Source organism: Schistocerca americana, chromosome 11 (assembly GCF_021461395.2).
Source record: "Schistocerca americana isolate TAMUIC-IGC-003095 chromosome 11, iqSchAmer2.1, whole genome shotgun sequence".
Classification (NCBI taxonomy): Eukaryota; Metazoa; Arthropoda; class Insecta; order Orthoptera; family Acrididae; genus Schistocerca; species Schistocerca americana.
In genome coordinates, this window is record NC_060129.1 from 81,554,055 (window position 1) to 81,576,086 (window position 22,032).

General features: G+C 44.2%; 1 protein-coding gene across 1 annotated transcript in view; it reads left to right on the forward strand.

The window, feature by feature from the left end:
* Nucleotides 1-22,032, forward strand: part of LOC124553637 (E3 ubiquitin-protein ligase MIB2) — a 219,376-nt gene that overhangs the window by 6,026 nt on the left and 191,318 nt on the right. Inside the window, exons 2-3 of the mRNA XM_047127508.1 lie at nt 4,148-4,408; nt 18,442-18,613. Of these exons, the coding sequence (XP_046983464.1) occupies nt 4,183-4,408; nt 18,442-18,613 (398 nt within the window). The 5' untranslated portion in view covers nt 4,148-4,182. The remainder of the gene's footprint in view (nt 1-4,147; nt 4,409-18,441; nt 18,614-22,032) is intronic.

A 22,032-nucleotide genomic window follows, 5' to 3' on the forward strand; every position in this document is an offset into this window, starting at 1 on the left:
GGTGCTTTAAAAGTCAATTTAGGCCTGTGCTGTGATAGTGCCACACGAAACAACAAGGGGTGCAAGCCCCCTTCATGGAAAACACGGTCACACCGTAACACCACCTCCTCTGAATTTTACTGTTGACACAACACACGGTGGCAGATGACGTTCACTGGGCATTCGCAATACTCACACCTTGCCATCAGATTGGTACATTGTGTACCATGATTTGTCACTCCCCACAACGTTTACACTCCTTACGCCAAGCGAGGCTTTGTTTGGCATTTACCGGTGTGATGTGTGTCTTATGAGCAGCTGCTCGACCATGAAATCCAAGTTTTCACACCTCCTGCCTAACAGTCATAGTACTTGCAGTGGATCCTGATGTAGTTTGGAATTCCTGTGTGATGGTCCGGACTGATGTCTGCCCATTACACATTAAGACCCTCCTCAACTGTCAGTGGTCTCTGTCAGTCAACAGACTAGATCAGCCTGTATGCTTTTGTGCTGGACATGTCCCTTCACCTTTTCACTTCAGTAACACACAGAAAACAGTGGACGTAGGGATGTTTTGGAGTGTGGAAATCCTGCATACAGATGTATGACACAAGTGACACCCAATCAACTGACCACATTCAAAGTCTAGAAGTTCTGCGGAGCACCCGATTCTGCTCTCCCACAATGTCTAATGACTACTGAGGTTGCTGATATGGAGTACGTGGCAGTAGTTGGCAGCACAATGCACCTAATATGAAAAATGTATGTTTTTGGGGATGTCCAGATACTTTTGATCATATAGTGTATAAGCTTATACTTTTTGCATCTGTTTGGCAACACTTGAAGAAAACAGGAATGATGGACATTTTTTACCACCATTATTAATGCTTCACTCCTCCAGCAGTATATTAAGTACATGTTGCACATAATAATGTAATGCAGAAATATTTTTTTTTTCAAAATCCAGATTAAAACAGTTTGCCTCAAAATGAAAATTTACTTGAGAAAACTGTAAATTTATGCCGCAGAATTACCGTCCGGCACTTACTGTCAGAATAACTACTAATACTTCTGTAAGCAGGAGTATTGTTGTGTATCTTTGTTCTGTTATCTGTGCTTTTCACCAGTACTGTAAATATGTCTACTGACGTAAATAGTGCCCAGCAATTGTGTCCCATAATTTTTTTGAACTATTTTGACATGTACAGGATGTCCCCAAAGGAACAATTCATTTAAATGCAAAACACTTTTAAGACAACAGGAGAACATATGAGGCAACAGAAATCATTGAAGTTCATTGTGCCCAACATGCAAATCAACACAGACCCTGTTTACACTGTACCCTGGAACGTGCTCGATAATTGATTGTGTGTGGTGTGTTAAATGTCTCAACAATCCAGTCGCACAGCTGACACAGGCTAATGATTTTTAACCCCGTACAGGTGAATCTTGATGTAACCTTGTGTGTAGAATGCTACAGTGGTACGGTCACGAGAACGCGGAGCTCACATATACGCTGAATCCCTACCGACCCACCGTCCAGGGAACTTGTAGAGTTAATTCTGAGCAGTGAGAGCAAAGTGGAGAGGAGCCCTGCCCTACCAGTGTGCAACAGAATTCTGACTTCCATTTGACTTCAATTGCGTTTCCAGGAGAAGCTTGAGCACATCGAGTTACCTGGTACCTGTTATTGTTGGCTCTGGAAAAAGAATGGTTCCTAAATATTAGTCTCGGTCATACGTAGCCCTGTCCCCAACTTGTGGTCTCACGGTCGCGTTCTCGCTTCCCGCACACGAGGACCCGGGTTCGATTCCCGGCAGGGTCGGCAATTTTTCCCTGCCTCGAGATGACTGGGTGTTTGTGTTTTCCTCATCATTTCATCATCATTCATGAAAGTGGCAAGATTGGACTGAGCAAAGTTTGGGACATTGTACGGGTGCTGATAATCGCGCAGTTGAGTGCCCAACAAACTAAACATCATCGTAATACCTAGCTACGTTCAGTCTTGGGGGTGTTTCTCTCCCATTCTGCCACCTCATGAGGACTGTTATCAGCCTGTAAGTGGCAGTTGTGGTGGTTTACAAAACAACACGTTGTAAAACATGGCCTTGTCTGTGCAGAGGAGTTATCCAACAGGTTTTCACTTTGCGTGACCTCCAAATGTCGCCACACATTTCCATACAGGTGGTGCAATCTTTCTGCTCCAGGTGATGTGTTACCCGGATATCACGTACCATCCTCATTACAGTCAATCGAGATAACTTTGTACCACTTTCTAAAAATACTGGATGCAGGATAAATTACACATTGGAATAGACATTGTAATGTTTTGCACCTATAGCTACCGAGTGCTTGGAAAGTGAAAATGTATGCTGACTGTGCCCTACTAGAGTAAAATTTCAGTTTTAATGCTCGTACATACTTACAGTGTCATTCTTGATAACTTTAGATTGAGAATTTTTCCAATATCTAATGCTCTGGGTAAATTTAGATAGTGCCAGAAGGGAATCAGGTGTTAATAGGAAGTAAAAACAAACAGTGTTAATTTAGTACTGCAGGTTTACTTTGAAATATTGAGATAATTGTATTGACATTGCACTCTTAAAGTTAAATCACTGTTGCCAGTAAGTGGAGCAGCAGCCATTTGAAACAAAAGTGGTAAGTGATACGAAGATACTCTGACTGGTAAAAGTTATCCAATTTGACTGTAGTGTCACAGAAAGTGGATTGTGGAATGTAAAACTCACTGTTCATCTGACAGATGGAAGCGTCTGGGATTTTTTCGTGCCACCCCAATCCTCCGGAGCGTGTTGTCAGACATCCAAAGGTCACCTGGGACAGTCCTCTTTAAGCATGATTTGTATTTGTCTGAATTTGTTGTCAAAACGCCTGATATCGGTCCTCGGAGAAGGTTTTCCCCACACCTTCGACGGTACAGCTGCTCACGCAGCACCTCGTATGTTTTACAACCAATTTTCTGGGAGATGTTGTTGTTGTGGTCTTCAGTCCTGAGACTGGTTTGATGCAGCTCTCCACGCTACTCTATCCTCTGCAAGCCTCTTCATCTCCCAGTACCTACTGCAACCTACATCCTTCTGAATCTGGTTAGTGTATTCATCTCTTGGTCTCCCTCTACGATTTTTACCCTCCACGCTGCCCTCCAATACTAAATTGGTGATCCCTTGATGCCTCAGAACATGTCCTACCATCCGATCCCATCTTCTAGTCAAGGTGTGCCACAAACTCCTCCCCAATTCTATTCAATACCTCGTTATTAGTAATGTGATCTACCCATCTAATCTTCAGCATTCTTCTGTAGCACCATATTTTGAAAGCTTCTCTTCTTGTCCAAACTATTTATTGTCCATGTTTCACTTCCATACATGGCTACACTCCATACAAATACTTTCAGAAATGACTTCCTGACACTTAAATCTATATCTCTTCTTCAGAAATACTGTCCTTGCCATTGCCAGTCTACATTTTATATCCTCTCTACTTCGACCATCATCAGTTATTTTGCTCCCCAAATAGCAAAACTCCTTCACTACTTTAAGCATCTCATATCCTAATCTAATTCCCTCAGCATCACGCGACTTAATTTGACTACCTTCCATTATCCTCGTTCTGCTTTTGTTGATGTTCACCTTATATCATCCTTTCAAGACACTGTCCATTCCGTTCAGCTGCTCTTCCAGGTACTTTGCTGTCTCTGACAGAATTACAATGTCATCGGCGAACTTCAAAGTTTTTATTTATTCTCCATGGATTTTAATTCCAACTCTGAATTCTTCTTTTGTTTCCTTTACTGCTTGCTTTATACACAGACTGAATAATATTGGGTATAGACTACGACCCTGTCTCACTCCCTTCCCAACCACTGCTTCCCTTTCATGTCCCTCGACTCTTATAACTACCATCTGGTTTCTGTACAAATTGTAAATAGCCTTTCGCTCCGTGTATTTTACCCTGCCACCTTCAGAATTCAGGTGATAGTGGCTCTCTTTCTGTGACAGAGAGCATATCAGAGACACATGAAAGACGAATTGACTGTGTTAATGTGTTCGCAAAAACGAATGTTACTTTCGGGACATCCCGTATCGCGTATTACCGAGACTTTTCGCCCGCATTGCGGCACTACGACAGTCGACCTCTGTGGCGTCTGCAGGTGGGGGCGGCCGCCGGCCATGACTTGAGCGCAGCATGGTGGAGCTCGGCGTGCGCGTGGTGCGCGGCCCGGACTGGTGCTGGGGGGAGCAGGACGGCGGCGAGGGCCACGCGGGCACTGTCGTCGAGGTGGGCCGCACCGGCTCCGGCACCTCCCCAGAGGGCACCGTCGTCGTCCAGTGGGACTCGGGCATGCGCACCAACTACCGCACCGGCTACCAGGGCGCCTACGACCTGCGCGTCGTCGACAACGCGCCTGCAGGTACGCACTGTCGGAGCCGTTGAGTCACTTGCTTCTCCACATTCTCGTCTCTGTATGTGCGGAACGTAGCACTCGAGATACATTGTATTTATCTGACAGTGAAGTCACACTAAATATGAGACTACTTCCGTTCTTTCTTCTTCTTCTCCTCCTCTCTCTCTCTCTCTCTCTTTCTCTCTCTTTCTCTCCCCCCCCCCCCCCCCCCCCCCCCCGCCCCTCTGCCACCCCTTTTTTTTTTTTTTTTTTAAAAGGAGAGGCCCTGTGAGAAATTTTTTGCTGATGCCACACTGCCTATCTGTCTGGACTTGACATGGAGATTGTCCTCATGTGTGCGAGTTGCATTTGCATGAGTGTAAGTGTGTATGTTGTCAGATTCAGACGGAGACCTTTTTGACCAAAAGCTTACTTGCTTCGTAGTTTTTTTGTGCCTGTCTGCGACTCAAAATCTCTGCTCTATGTTTAGTAACAGTCTATCCTTTTCCTAATATTGAGCTGCGATAGGCACTATAAAAATATTAACTTAATCCTAGCTTTCGGCCATTAAGGCCTTTGTCAGCAGTAGGCCCACACACACACACACACACACACACTCACACTCACACTCACGCAAGCCCAACTTGCACACACATCTGCAGACTCAGAGAGCTGAAACTACACTGCTCTCTGAAACTGCAGACGTGTGTGTGTGTGTGTGTGTGTGTGTGTGTGTGTGTGTGTGTGTGTGTGTGTGTGTGTGTATTGCTGACGAAGGCCTTAATGGCCGAAAGCTATGATTGTGTGAATCTTTTTATTGTGCCTATCGCAGGTCAGCATCTCCGCTATATGTTGAGTAGCAGCTTTCCATCTCTCGTATTGTTACATTCCATCCTGGATTTTCCATTGTTTGATCTTTTCCTAATATTGTAATTATTCTTTGTGGATTTTCCACTGTTTTAAAATAGAAATTGTTATGCTGGTATAAAACATCATAAGATACGTCTAAAAAAATTAACACTATTTATTGTAAACAGCTGTGGTGTTTTCTTAGGCAGCTTATCTGACACCTATATGCAAATAGACGAGGTACTGGCAGAAGTAAAGCTGTGAGGACGGGGCGTGAGTTGTGCTCGGGTAGCTCAGTTGGTAGAGCACGTGCCTGCGAAAGGCAAGGGTCCCGAGTTCGAGTCTCGGTCCAGCACACAGTTTTAATCTGCCAGGACGTTTTATATGCAAATAGTTTGTTCCCAAAAGCTGCCAGAAGTCGCTGGGCTAAAGTTGTCCTGCGTTGTAATGTGAGCCTGATCCTCTTCGCACACTAGCTTGCACTTGCATTGAAGCTCAGTATGCATGCCGTTGGATAATTCCTCTTTATCTCCAGCATCTTGATTTGGATAATTTCTCGAATAATCGGGGAGATGTAATTGCTTTTCTCTTGCACGTACCTCCTGCTCCAATTCACAAAACCTTCCCAGATTTGGTCCCCTGAATGTTTGGCACGTAGGACTGGCAATCTCAGATTTATTCTTCATCTGACGCCTACTATGATCATTTGTTTTCTTTCCGCAGCACAGTTGTTTGTTGCCTTTGCATCACGAATAACTGTTACCCCCAAAATTAGTTTCATATTCTCTGTATCGACTGCAGACTTGGTCCACACTTTTCAGCAGAGTTAAAGCGGTGATTTACTTTGATTATCAATCACTTCATGTTTCTGCTCTACTGTACTAAGCAAGCTGAATGACAAAAATATGTCATCCTTTTGGCTTCTTTGTGCCAGAAACCGGAAACTTCAGGCAAACTGTGCACTTAATCCTGTGGCCCCATTGCCTGCAGTGCGGGTCTAGCTGTCGCCCGTGCAGAACACGGCAGGCAGTTTGGTGATCCACATCCGGTCTGCCTGCTACACTACTGGCACTTGTCACCGTGTGTTCTGCCTCGGCTAATTGTAGTTAGATTAAAAGTGGGAGCTGAAAGGTTACAGGAACCGTAGTACGATCACTTGTAACCTCCTTTTGCTTTGCTGGGTCTATTCTTCTTGTTGACTTGGTTGCTGTGAACTGAGGCTGAAAATGCAAGTCCAAATTATTTTCCGAATCCACAGAATAAGACGTATAACTTCTTTCTAAAATATTATCTTCAACTGAATAAGACAGTAGGAAACACTTTTTTTAATACATTTCTCTCGATAAATGTTAACAGCTGTGGTGTGCGTACTGTAAGACCTTCGGTACACACTATCAGATTATTTGACTTGTCACTCTAACGAAGTAGGCGAGTGTCAGCAATATGTCTCGTGGTCTTATCGTGGTGTGTTTATCTTCTGCCGTTAGGTCAGACGATAGAAATGCCACTTGCACGCTTAGAGTAGCAGATTGACGGTGACCTACTTTAAACAGAACTTGATTAATTTTTACACACATTTATTAAAATAATAACAAACATAAACATTACATAACTTGATTCTGGATGCTATTTACAATTGACAATCTGAAATTCCTTTGGTCTTGGTACGTTAATCTTATTCTCACATATCCCTGATACTTGACGAAGTGTCTATTCATTTATCTTCATGGCTATGTACAGGAATATGATAATCTTATTGGGTGCAGACTGAAACTTTACTATGGACTGGTGCAGACTAATACAGACTGATGCAGACTAACTAATCGGAGGTCTGTACACTTGTTATACTACCTCGCCGTTCAGGCATCGCTGCGCGAGTGATCTGTGAGGAGAAAAGGTTCTACGTTAGCAGCAATCTCATTGGCTGCGTTACATATTAATACGCGGATCGACGGAATCAGAATTTGCTCTGTCTCTAAGACAGCGCCATCTCGTAGTGTGGAGACAGACGAGTGCTGCGCCTGCGTTTGTGCTCAGCGGGGCGCGCTCTGGTGGGAAAGTTGTGTACACGCTGACTATGCGGAACTATGTAAACAACAACAGCCACTACGTTAATTGAACAGACTTTCCAGTTTGTAGGATAGACAGAATGAATCTGCCACCTGTCTCGTGACATCATCCGCCTTATAGTCGAGAGATTCAGCATTCTCCAGAGCGCTGCACTTCCCTGAGAAGGGGAGCACCTCCACGGAGTGACTGTCGACCCGGCAAGTCACGAATGGCGGTAAATGGCTGTCAGAGCTGACCCGTCTCGTAAAAATGCAGGGTCTGGTCTCCCGACTTTGTGCACGTATAAACGAGTTCGTGGACAATGCACATATTTGCATTTATTACACACTTAGCACAATTCCTACACGCATATGACAGTCGTCATTCGTCGGTAACAGATGTGGGCTGTAAATTATCAGTTTATATATATATATATATATAAAAAAACAAAGATGAGGTGACTTACCGAACAAAAGCGCTGGCAGGTCGATAGACACACAAACATACACACAAAATTCAAGCTTTCGCAACAAACTGTTGCCTCATCAGGAAAGAGGGAAGGAGAGGGGAAGACGAAAGGAAGTGGGTTTTAAGGGAGAGGGTAAGGAGTCATTCCAATCCCGGGAGCGGAAAGACTTACCTTAGGGGGAAAAAAGGACAGGTATACACTCGCACACACGCACATATCCATCCACACATACAGACACAAGCAGACATATTTAAATATGTCTGCTTGTGTCTGTATGTGTGGATGGAAAGCTTGAATTTTGTGTGTATGTTTGTGTTTGTTTGTGTGTCTATCGACCTGCCAGCGCTTTTGTTCGGTAAGTCACCTCATCTTTGTTTTTATATATAATTTTTCCCACGTGGAATGTTTCCTTCCATTATATATATATATATATATATATATATCTAAAAAGAAAGATGATGAAACTTACCAAACAAAAGCGCTGGCAGGTCGATAGACACACAAACAAACACAAACATACACACAAAATTCTAGCTTTCGCAACCAATGGTTGCCTCGTCAGGAAAGAGGGAAGGAGAAGGAAAGACAAAAGGATATGGGTTTTAAGGGAGAGGGTAAGGAGTCATTCCAATCCCGGGAGCGGAAAGACTTACCTTAGGGGGAAAAAAGGACAGGTATACACTCGCACACACACACATATCCATCCACACATACACAGACACAAGCAGACATTTGTAAAGGCAAAGAGTTTGGGCATTTTTTGGGCAGAGATGTCAGTCGGGGCGGATGTACAGAGGCAAAGATGAAGTTGAAAGACAGGTGAGGTATGAGCGGCGGCAAATTGAAATTAGAAATTAGCGGAGATTGAGGCCTGGCGGATAGCGAGAAGAAAGGATATGCTGAAGGGCAAGTTCCCATCTCCGGAGTTCTGACAGGTTGGTGTTAGTGGGAAGTATCCAGATAACCCGGACGGTGTAACACTGTGCCAAGATGTGCTGGCCGTGCACCAAGGCATGTTTAGCCACAGGGTGATCCTCATTACCAACAAACACTGTCTGCCTGTGTCCATTCATGCGAATGGACAGTTTGTTGCTGGTCATTCCCACATAGAACGCTTCACAGTGTAGGCAGGTCAGTTGGTAAATCACGTGGGTGCTTTCACACGTGGCTCTGCCTTTGATCGTGTACACCTTCCGGGTTACAGGACTGGAATAGGTGGTGGTGGGAGGGTGCATGGGACAGGTTTTACACCGGGGGCGGTTACAGGGGTAGGAGCCAGAGGGTAAGGAAGGTGGTTTGGGGATTTCATAGGGATGAACTAAGAGGTTGCGAAGGTTAGGTGGACGGCGGAAAGACACTCTTGGTGGAGTGGGGAGGATTTCATGAAGGATGGATCTCATTTCAGGGCAGGATTTGAGGAAGTCGTATCCCTGCTGGAGAGCCACATTCAGAATCTGATCCAGTCCCGGAAAGTATCCTGTCACAAGTGGGGCACTTTTGGGGTTCTTCTGTGGAAGGTTCCGGGTTTGAGGAGATGAGGATGTGGCTCTGGTTATTTGCTTCTGTACCAGGTCGGGAGGGTAGTTACGGGATGCAAAAGCTGTTTTCAGGTTGTTTTTGCATCCCGTAACTACCCTCCCGACCTGGTACAGAAGCAAATAACCAGAGCCACATCCTCATCTCCTCAAACCCGGAACCTTCCACAGAAGAACCCCAAAAGTGCCCCACTTGTGACAGGATACTTTCCGGGACTGGATCAGATTCTGAATGTGGCTCTCCAGCAGGGATACGACTTCCTCAAATCCTGCCCTGAAATGAGATCCATCCTTCATGAAATCCTCCCCACTCCACCAAGAGTGTCTTTCCGCCGTCCACCTAACCTTCGCAACCTCTTAGTTCATCCCTATGAAATCCCCAAACCACCTTCCTTACCCTCTGGCTCCTACCCCTGTAACCGCCCCCGGTGTAAAACCTGTCCCATGCACCCTCCCACCACCACCTATTCCAGTCCTGTAACCCGGAAGGTGTACACGATCAAAGGCAGAGCCACGTGTGAAAGCACCCACGTGATTTACCAACTGACCTGCCTACACTGTGAAGCGTTCTATGTGGGAATGACCAGCAACAAACTGTCCATTCGCATGAATGGACACAGGCAGACAGTGTTTGTTGGTAATGAGGATCACCCTGTGGCTAAACATGCCTTGGTGCACGGCCAGCACATCTTGGCACAGTGTTACACCGTCCGGGTTATCTGGATACTTCCCACTAACACCAACCTGTCAGAACTCCGGAGATGGGAACTTGCCCTTCAGCATATCCTTTCTTCTCGCTATCCGCCAGGCCTCAATCTCCGCTAATTTCTAATTTCAATTTGCCGCCGCTCATACCTCACCTGTCTTTCAACTTCATCTTTGCCTCTGTACATCCGCCCCGACTGACATCTCTGCCCAAAAAATGCCCAAACTCTTTGCCTTTACAAATGTCTGCTTGTGTCTGTGTATGTGTGGATGGATATGTGTGTGTGTGTGCGAGTGTATACCTGTCCTTTTTTCCCCCTAAGGTAAGTCTTTCCGCTCCCGGGATTGGAATGACTCCTTACCCTCTCCCTTAAAACCCATATCCTTTTGTCTTTCCTTCTCCTTCCCTCTTTCCTGACGAGGCAACCATTGGTTGCGAAAGCTAGAATTTTGTGTGTATGTTTGTGTTTGTTTGTGTGTCTATCGACCTGCCAGCGCTTTTGTTTGGTAAGTTTCATCATCTTTCTTTTTAGATATATTTTTCCCACGTGGAATGTTTCCCTCTATTATATATATATATATATAGAGAGAGAGAGAGAGAGAGAGAGAGAGAGAGAGAGAGAGAGAGAAGCTTTGCCTTTACATATGTCTGCTTGGGTCTGTATATGTGCAGTTGGATATGTGTGTGTGCGCGTGCGCGGAGTGTATACCTGTCCTTTTTTCCCCCCTATGGTAAGTCTTTCCACTCCCGGAATTAGAATGACTCCTTACCCTCTCCCTTAAAACCCACATCCTTTCGTCTTTCCCTCTTCTTCCCTCTTTCCTGATGAAGCAACCGTGGGTTGCGAAAGCTTAAATTTTGTGTGTGTGTGTGTGTGTGTGTTTGTGTTTGTTTGTGTGTCTATCAACATGCCAACGCTTTTGTTTGGTAAGTTACATCATCTTTGTTTACACACACACACACACACACACACACACACACACACACACACACAACTTGCACACACATCTGCGGTCTTGGACAACTGAAACCACACTGCAAGCAGCAGCACCAGGGCATGATGGGAGTGGCGACTGGGTGGGGGTGTGAGGAGGAGGCTGGGGCAGGGAGGTGGAGGGATAGTATGGTGGGGGTGGCAGACAGTTAAGTGCTGCGGTTTAAATGGTGGGTGGGGGAAGGGGGGGTGGAGGGTTGGTAAGTAGTGGAAAGGAGGAAATAAAGAGAAGCTAAGAGACTGAGTGTGGCGGTGAAATGACGGCTGTGTAATGCTGAAATGGGAACAGGTAGGGGGCCGGATGGGTGAGGACAGTGACTAATGAAGGTTGAGGCCAGGAGGGTTATGGGAACATAGGATGTATTGCAGGGAAAGTTCCTACCTACACAATTCAGAAAAGCTGGTGTCAGTGGGAAGATCCATATGGGACAGGCTGTGAAGCAGTCATTGAGATGATGGGTATCGTGTCTGCCAGCGTGTTCAGCAACAGGGTGGTCCACTTGTTTCTCGGTCACAGTTTGTCGGTTGACATTAATGTGGACAGACAACTTTTTTTTTTAAAGGTAACTAAAGACTGATTTGAATACAGTGTTCTAAAGAGTCCACACATTGCCCTACTTGAGTTGTATTACAATCTACAGGGTGGTCAGAAAATGTGTGAAATGCTTGTAGGGATGTTACAGGGCAGGTTGTACTGAGGCATCAATGTTAAGAAAGAAATTTGATGTGCTGCGCCTTTTCAGAGTTATTTAGCATTGAAGTTAGCCAATCAGATCGTTGCGCGCGTAAATTCAAGTTTCAGCTAACGAGACACAGCACTCGTTGGGCAACACTGCCCCTGGCAGGCCGCTCGAATGCGAGCGCACGACACCCCGATTGGCTAAATTCTGTGCTAAATAACTCAGAAACGGAGCAACGTATCGAATTTCTTTCTTAACATTTATGCCTCAGTACAACCTGCCCTGTAACATCCCTACAAGCATTTCACATATTTTCTGACCACCCTGTATATTACAAAATGGGTAAGGTTGTCACCCACTCCCAACGGCAGAGCGCCTCCCTAATGGCAGCAAAAATTTGATTTTTTAGTATTTCACACAATTACTGACTGAATTTTAAAGGAATTGATATGCTGTTACAATATACTTATTAAGAGGTGCACTAGTATGTTAAAGACTTAACCCAACAATTCAGGTATTTAAGTTAGAAACTGTGTGTATATACCTTGAGGTAGTGTATCTCACAAATTATCCAGATTATACTCGTCCAGTATTTGAGAACAAGAGCACTTGGTGACTTCCAAAAAACTTGCTCATAATTTCAAAGCTTTTTCAAACTTTTTCTTGCTGGCACGCCCACAAACTAATGTAAGGAAAAAAAGTTTATTGCTCACTACATTTGCACTGTTGTGTGCTAAAAATTCAGGATCAGGCATGACATTTTAGTTTTTTACTATGTTGTACTAACTCTAATTGCAACACATTCGGAAAGTACCCACCTCTTCTACTACATGTAGCTTCAGAATTGTATCATCATAAGACACAATTCACGAGGTGCGGGTGAATAAACTGAAACTGCAAGGACAAGCTGAAAATTAATGCCTCAATTTTTTATTCTGTTTTCAATGCCATTCGAGATATTGCACATCATGTGTATTACTTGATCAACTTCCCTGGTTTGCTGACACAAATTCAGTGGCGTTTGTACGGACCCCAGGACACGTAGGCATCCCAGGCAACAAACTTGCCGACAGGCTGGCCAAACAGACTATGCGGAAACTGCTTCTAGAGATGGGCATCTCTGAACTTGACCTGTGTTCTGACTAGAGTGCTGCAACACGCAATGTTTGACCAGTCACGGCTCATCTGTTGACGGGGGGGACCGAGCCGCTCGTGTCCGGCCCGGTAAGACTCGGCTCGGTCACGTACTCGCCCATGTCTGATGTCCGGATTCCGCGGATAACCTAGCATGACCGGTCACCACTGACGTCTCACCTCGCCTCGCTCCGGCTCGCTGCACTGTACTGTACAAATCTAACACCTCTCTCTCTCTCTCTCTCTCTCTCTCTCTCTCTCTCTCTCTCTCTCTCTCTCTCTCTCACACACACACACACACACACAATGTGTTTGTCCCTCTCTCTTTTAATACAAAAGTAACGTTTCCAAGAACGAGCACGTGACACAGATAAATGCATAAAGCACTTGGAAAGTAAAATGATATTTCAATACAATCGCAGATAGGAGACGTAGCAATTTTATGTCTGGAAGTGATCAGTCTTCTCACAAACGAAAGTCAAGGCTCGATTTTTAATCCTTTGTACCTCCTCTTAAAAAATACGTATCTGTTAGTACACATCAATTACGCTAGTTAATTATAAATCTATCGCGTATCACAATGAAACAGTGCTTTTAACGGCAGTAACTACTCACCTGACAGTCAGTGTCATTGACACTGCAAATTTGTTGCAGTTTGTGAAACCAAAGAACAACTAACTGGATTGTCGGTTCTTTTTCGCCTTCTAATTCATCTGTGGCCTCTTTAAATGGTCTCAGAAAATGCCAAATTTTTCCTGAAATCTCATTATCATATCCTTGCAATCTGTAAGCAGAGTCCTTTTCCGTCAGCAAAGCAGCAACTTCATTATATGGAATGTGTAAGAATTCCAGCATAGTTTACAAGCTGTTCCAGTGTGTGCAGACCTCTTGTTTCGACGATGATTTCAAAGACGAGCAGAGACCACTTTTCTTAATGAACCTTACAATGCATTTTGCAGTATTTATTGTTGATGTGATGTTCGGGCACGATTTAACAAGAAGTTATCTTCATCTAAAGTATGGCTAAGTGCTGTGTTTATATAAAGAGCAGCACAAGGAATCCTTTTGTGATTTTCCAAAGCCTTTAGTACATTAGCAACCTGGTCAGAGACAAAAACAAAACTGTGCAACGTGTGCAGCGAAATGTCCCAATCGGCCATCCTCTATTCAATTTCTTTCATAATATTTACTCCCGTCTTCTTAACATCAGGGAATTTTGTTGTAAATAAAACATTTTTCACAGGGGACCAATCTGTGTTAATGTAATGTGTTGTAAGTGTCAAACAGTGCACCTGATTATGTGAATCAGTCCACATATCAACTGTGGCAGCACTTGTTTTATTAATAATTTCCGTAATAACAGAAGGCATTATGCTGCTTCGCATTGCATCAGCTAGTTCTTTGACATGTCTGCTTATAGTAGAGGGATGTGGCATGACATCTGCCGCGTTAACTTCTCCATAATGCGCACCTAGATGTATTAATTCTTGGCCTAGTTCTTTCAAATCTTTACCAGAAACAGCATTAAAAGGTCTTATATCTTTAGCGCACATTGCAACACATTTTTCTGTAACAATATGTTTTATTACTGCCGATATCCCTGAAGGAACTGTATCTTTGTGAGGTTTCCTGCAACTGTGTTTCTTTAAATGAGGGGTTCCCGACTGGAAACACAATAATGTGGAGCAGTTTATGCACAATACGTACCCAGTAGACGCACTGTTTTCGTCTACAACCAGCAGAAATGTACTCCATACTTGCTTTTTTAGACCTTCCCGTTCCTTCAATGAGTAAACATTGGTTTCAATCTTGTGGAGCTGACACAGAAGCATTGAAGAGTCTATTGCGCGAACTCGAAGTAGTCTTTGATAAACAAGACGCAAAGGGCAGGAAGAAGGCACAAAATAACAAATACCACGGGTCAGCAAGGGAAGACGACAACATATTGCATAATCACACTGGTCATTTAGGAAACCAGGGTTACGGAAATCAAGGTTACGCTATTCGAGGTTATGGAAACCAGAGACACGGAAACCAGAACGTCAGGGAACAGGGTCAATCTAGACAAGGAATCTGGGACAGGAGGAATAATGAACGGCAAAGCGACCGTAATTGGAGAGAGCGAAACCAAGTACAACAGGAGAACCAGGAGATTGGAATTAGACCTGCAAATCCTAATGCACGTCAGAGGGGGGGGAGTCTGACAAGGGATTGGCGCTAGTCCATAGGACTCCACCACATCTTTCGCACAAAAAAGTTCGTGGAATAATAGTAGTTTAAGTGGTGTACATAATAGAATAGGCAAATATATGAACCTTTCTTCGGGGAACAATAATCGTTGCATTAGTAGATTAAGATTGTTAAAGTATTAACATGCTGCGTTGTCTCGCATAAGAATTTACTGCTGCTATCCTTTTTTGTTTATGTTCGCGACTTCCAATGTCGATGGAGTAGGAGACACTACCTTTCCATGAGCAATGTTTTTGTCCTTTCCTGTCTGTTGTCCATGTTGAGGGATAATGATGAGTGAGGAGATGTCGCACAAATGGGTGCATACAAGAACGTGCTCTAAGAAGCGTTCTGAGAAGTCGTGATACGCTCCATAGCGGCCACAACCAGTTCGTGAGATGTTCATAACAATGCTTGCAAGCACGCGTCAGTGCACTGCAAGAGTGTGGTATATTCCGTGATTTCGAGGATAAATACGGGCAGTATTGTTTTTACAGTGATGCACCAGCATTGTTGTCTGGCAAGTCGGGGTGAACCTGTGAGCGTTTGACTCCCTAGACGGTAGAAATGCGGGCATAAAGCCTACCGTGCCAATGTGCTGGTTGGGGATTTAGTGTGCTGCTTGTGACTGTCGCAGATGAATAACCGTGGAATTATACTTGGAGATTCGTGACATACTGTGTAGCTGGTGTGTGGTGGGCGACAGAATCCTCAACGGGAACCAGTCCCGGCTTGGTCATATTAGGTCTTACTGCACTGGCTTCCTCGCGCTGCACGATTACAGAGAGAGACACACCACAAATGAGAAGCCCGTACTGGCTGCAGTCTCACTCGGATAATGAGACGTGTAATGTGTCTGAAGCTACGTGCTACGTATTCGGTCACGGCTTCTTTGTTCGGTCACTAGAACCAGTGAGGGCAGCCTATCCAGTTAGGCTGTGCTCGCCCCATCTCGTATTTTGTGCTCGCGTACTCAGTCGCGCAGGACTCTAGTTCTGACTTACACCGCAGGGTTTTTTGGCTTTGGGAGACAGAGTGACGTAACAGTACACACGACAAAGTTCACGTCATTAAGGAGACAACGGACGTGTGGAAGTCTTCCGTGTGGGCCTCTCGCAGGGAATCGGTCGTCTTCTGCCAGCTCCGCATCGGCCACACTGGGGTGACACGCGGCTACCTCCTGCGTCGCGAAGACCCGCCTCAGTGTCGGAGCAGCACCCGGTTGACAGTGGCCCGTATTCTGGTGCACTGCCCCACTTTGACTGTCCGGTGACGAAATCTCGGGTTACCGGACTCGTTGACGCTCATTTTATGTGACGACGCCTAGTGTTTTTAGGGTGAAGGTTTTAATGTGTCGCAGAGTGGCTGGCTTTTCCTTTTTATTTTCGTGGTCGGCCAGCCGATGTAGTCTGCTTTTTTTGTTTTACTCTCTTCTGTTTCTAGCATCTCTGTTGTTTTCTTGTCCTCATTTGTTCCTTTTAGTGTATGTTGCCTTTCCTTGTTTCTTGTGGTTTTTCCTTTCTTTTTGTTTTGTGTTATATGTCTCTTCTGTTTTATTCTCACACTTGTGGCATTGTTTTATTAGGAACAAGGGACCGATGAGCTTGTAGTTTGGTCCCTTCCCCCCACTTTTAAACCAACCGACCAACAAATTGGAAGAGTTTGTATATGCGGGGAGCACCCTCTCTTTCAGCATGACAGTGGCAGACCACATACAAGAACATAAATAACATCTTCGAAGACTTTACTTTGATAGTGATGAAGTGGTACAAGTAGAGGTGAAGTGAAGTGGCTCTGTCAATAGTCAAACAATCTACAGCGACGGTATAAAAGAACTGGTCTGTCGTCGGAAGAAATTGGTTTGGCACCAGGGAAACTGTCGAGAAATAAATATGAGGACTTGAAGAATAAAGGTGCAGAATGATGATTAAGTTTGTTTCACGTAGGAGGATATAAGATGAACATAACAAAAGCAAAACGAGGATAATGCAATGTAGTCGAATTAAGTCGGGTGATGCTGAGGGAATTAGATTAGGAAATGAGACACTTAACAGTAGTAAAGGAGTTTTGCTATTTGGGGAGCAAAATAACTGATGATGGTCGAAGTAGAGAATATATAAAATGTAGACTGGCAATGGCAAGGAAAGCGTTTCTGAAGAAGAGAAATTTGTTAACATCGAGTATAGATTTGAATGTCGGGAAGTCGTTTCTGTAAGTATTTGTATGGAGTGTAGCCATGTGTGGAAGTGAAACGTGGACGATAACTAGTTTGGACAAGAAGAGAATAGAAGCTTTCGAAATGTGGTGCTACAGAAGAATGCTGAAGATTAGATGGGTGGGTCACGTAACTAATGAGCAGGTATTGAATAGAATTGGGGAGAAGATGTGTTTGTGGCACAACTTGACTAGAAGAAGGGATCGGTTGGTAGGACATGTTCTGAGGCATCAAGGGATCACCAATTTAGTATTGGGGGGCAGTGTGGGTAGTAAAAATCGTAGAGGGAGACCAAGAGATGAATACACTAAGCATATTCAGAAGGATGTAGGCTGCAGTAGGTACTGGGAGATGAAGAAGCTTGCACAGGATAGAGTAGCATGGAGAGCTGCATCAAACCAGTCTCAGGACTGAAGACCACAACAACAACAACAACAAGTGCAACAGCCGTGCCGCAGTGGTAACACTAGTTCCCATCAGACTGCCGAAGGTAAGCACTATCGGGCTGGGCTGGCACTCAGATGTGTGATCGTCCAGACTGCTGAGCGCTGTTGGCAAGCGAGGTGCTCTCGGCCCTCGTGAGGCGAACTGAGGAGCTATCGGTTGAGAAGTGGCGGCTATGGTCTCGTAAACTGACATATGGCCGAGAGAGCGGTGTGCTGACCACACGCTCCTTTGTATCTGTATCCGGTGATGCCTGTGACCTAAGGATGACACAGTGGCCGATCAGTACCATTGGGCCTTCCGAGGCCTGTTCGGATGAGGTTTGCTTTTATTTAAACACTGAGTTTTCACATAAAAAGTTTGGACGCACTACTTTTGCTGTATTCCCTCCTAATAAAACCAACATGATTAGGTTTTTCCACCTTCAACCATAATGGTTTTATGTGCTTAATTTCAGATACGTAACATATTAACTCATTTGTAAAGTAATGGAATGTTTGAAGCTGTGTTGTATGTGGGAGTTTGATTCTTTAAACGTGTGTGTGTGTGGGGGGGGGGGGGGGGGGCAGGAAAGATCTAACTATCTTGTTGCACATAATAGTGAGGCAATGTGAAGGTAATATATGCAACATATATATAACTAAAGTAACATAATGTTCCTTCTGGTTTCCTAGTTGTCAGAAATATTTTTTTCGTGTGTTGGCAAATCTCCTCCTACAATGAAATGAACTGTTCCTTTTCTTCTGCCCTGCACAGGTGTGAGGCACCCGAACATAAAGTGCGACGCGTGCTTCAAGCACGGCATCCGTGGGATGCGATGGAAGTGCGTCCAGTGCTACGACTTTGACATCTGCACCCAGTGCTATATGGCCGACAAGCACGACACGGACCACGCCTTCGAGAGGTTCGAGACCAACAGGTCTGTCGGGTGAGTATTCTGCGTCGCAGAGCCTATTTCCTCTCCTAATATTCCGGAGACGCACTTGCATGTTTACCAGTACCGGATGTTATTGAAAATGGGATTCCGTTGAACACTGACTTGGAACATATGATGTTGAGTTAAGCAACTTTACTGTTCTAAATCCACGTAGCAATATTGACATCTTGTAAAGAAAATACATTCCTGTGGGACTGACAATCAGGGCACAGCACGTTGTTCTGAGTGGAGATTAATGTACAGACACTGAAGTAATATCTGGTGTGCCACGAGAGATTGTAAGAGCACCATTGTATGTTATATACTGAACCACCCAGACAGCATAATCAGATACCGACATAACTTTGTACACGTACACTACTAGCTGCAGGTGGTGCAATTGATTAGAGTTGCAATTCTCTGCGACAGGTAAAATGGCCACCAGAGGACATTAGTGATCTTCCTGGTTAATGTTTTTACTAGGCTCTGTGGGCTATATGAGTTGTGACCAAAAGGTAATGGGAATTTTTGTTTTCTTAAAGAATCTTTATTTATTCATCAGCTTTCTCCCTCGGCATAATTCCTCTCGGATGTAATATGAGGGTTGAATGAAAAGTAATGCCTCCACCTTTGTTAATTGGGTTTGGATGGGAATATTTTAATAAATCAAATGCAGAAATAATCCTTAGAATGTGATCTTTAATTACCAATATTCACTTCTCCACATAATCACCAGCCAATTGGACACATTTCTGCCAACGATGAACAGGTTTTCTGAAGCCGTCACGGAAGAAGTCGACACTCTGTTTTTGCAACCACAGTCTCACAGTTCTCTCAACGTCTTCATCGGAAGCATAATGATATACCCTCAGATCGTCTTTCATTATCGGGAACAGATGGAAATCGGGGTGCTAAATTTTGACTGTATGGAGGATGGTTAGATTCAGTCTCTGAAGTGCTGCTTTGGTGGCACGTGAAGTGTGTGGTTTGGCATTGCCATGCTGCAGGAAAACATTTCCCTTTTCCTTTCTGACCCTTGTTAGCCGTCTTTTCAGAGTTTGAAGCGTTGTGATGTAATGCTATGAATTTATTATTGTGCCACGATGGAGGAAATCGACAAGGATAGCACCATCTGTGTCCCAGAACACAGTGGCCACGATTTTTCCAGCTGAGAGCAGCGTCTTGAATTTCTTTTTCTGCGACGAGTCTTTGTGTCGGTATTCCGTAAACTGACATTTTGTCTCCTGTCACAATTGAATGGAGAAAGGCGTCACCTTTGTTCTCGTTGCGAGACAAGTTCCTAGCTTTCGTTTCAGGAGTCAGCATCCAGGATGCCCATCATGCGCAGATCCTCTGATAGCCAAGCAAAGCAAAAATGTGCCCCACATGTTCTTGTGAAATGCCAATTGTGCTTGCAATTTCTCTCTGAGTGATACAACGATCGTACTGATTTAATCTGCCAACATTTTGCTTGTGGAACTCGGAGGGGTGGGGGATGGGGGGGGGGGGGGGGGGTCCTGTCACAGGATGTCCAACTCTTTCTTTGTCACGGAGGTCAGATGTTCCCGCCTCAACATCTTTAAACTTACACACCCAACTGTGCACAGTACTCACATCGACACAATCACCATAAACTGCTTTCATTCTCTGATGAATCTCCTTTGGAGCAACACCGTCTGCTGTCAAGAATTCAATGACTGCACGTTGCTGAAATTGCATTTGACTGACTTTCTGCGCAGAGTTCCATGCTTTACACTGTAACAACACAACCGTTGAATGCTAAGGCTTCCCGCCAACTGGAGCTGTAGAGAAGAGGCTACAGAATGATCCAGTACCTGCCACATACCAATGATGCCAACTATGAAGAGTTGCGAAGGTGGAGGCATTACTTTTCAGTCAACCCTCGTACACTTGTGCCAGTGCTGTTTCCAATTTTGGAAGCATTTCTGGAACCTACTTTTTGTAACGTTCAGCTCATTCAGTGGTTCTGTTTTTGTGTCATTAGTAGCGGCAAACCAACATGCTTTCGCAGTTCTCTCCAGCCTCGGGAATAGAAAGAAGTCACAGGGGACCGTATCTGATGAATATAGTGACTGAGACAGCATAACAGTTTCATTTTTTGTCAAAAAATCGTGAATGAGCATTGAGGTGTGAACAGGAGCATTATCGTGATGCAATTTCCACGAGTGGTTTTGCCACAAATCTGGCACATTACTTCGGATTGCTACTTGCAAATGGTACATAAGTTCCAGTTAGTATCCCTTACTGACTGTATGACCGTAAGGCAGGAAGTTGTGATGCACTGTCCCTTTGTGATTGAAGAAAACAGTGAGAACAACATTCAAGTGTGATCAAACTTGTGGAATACTTTTACCGTATTTACTCGAATCAAAGCCGCACTTTTTTTCCGGTTTTTGTAATCCAAAAAATCGCCTGCGGCTTAGAATCGAGTGCAAAGTAAGCGGAAGTTCTGAAAAATGTTGGTAGGTGCCGCCACAACTAACTTCTGCTGTCGAATATATGTAGCGCTACACAGGCTTGCTTTGCAGGCACAAAGATAAATACTGGCGCCAAAACCTCTGCGTCAGTAAATAAATTAAAAAAAAAAAAAGTGGAAGACGAGATTTTTTTTTCTCCGCCCCGAGTTTCGACCACTGCATTTTCGTACATTATCCAACGAAGTAAATACAAATTCCGTATTGTTCATCTTCGAAAGTAGCAGCATTTCAATGTACTACAAAAATCCGACTGGAAAGACTGGGATGTTTGTCACTATTGCCCTCTCTACGTTCTGAATTTTTTCCTACCTGTGAGAAGAGATGGTTGCTAATAGGAACTTTTATGAATTGTGAATCACATGCAGTATTCTCTTCACCATAAGAATAATACGAATATAAACATTTTGCCATGTATTCTTTCGTGGTTGCTGCTATCTCATTTAAATCCTGTCTGCCTAATAAACTATGAAACTAGAGTGAGACAACAGCAAACGCGGAAGAATATACATATCATGTCATGTTTATATTCGTATTATTCTTATGCCTAATAGCGATACAGTCAGAAATGAAGCACGGCAATTGACTAGATTTTTGAATTTAAGATGACTCTAATTTATGTGCAGAATGTAACGTACTAAAGAGGCGTCTACCAAGATTTTCAAACAGAGAAAAATTTTCGCTAAACTCTCGTTCAGAACATCTTCTATCATACGCAGTCTATTATTTGGTTCTTGTTGATCATTATCAAAGAAAGTATCACTGTAAGTAACAACAAATAGCAGTTTCTTGCCATTGTTTCGCTAATGAAACGATTCCTCTTTTATTGTAAGCAGCGGTAACCTGCACAAAAGCAAGGCATGCTGCGAGCGGCAACAGGTCGTAAGCACTCATTATCAGAATGCGACAAACAATGCATGACACAGTACAATAATG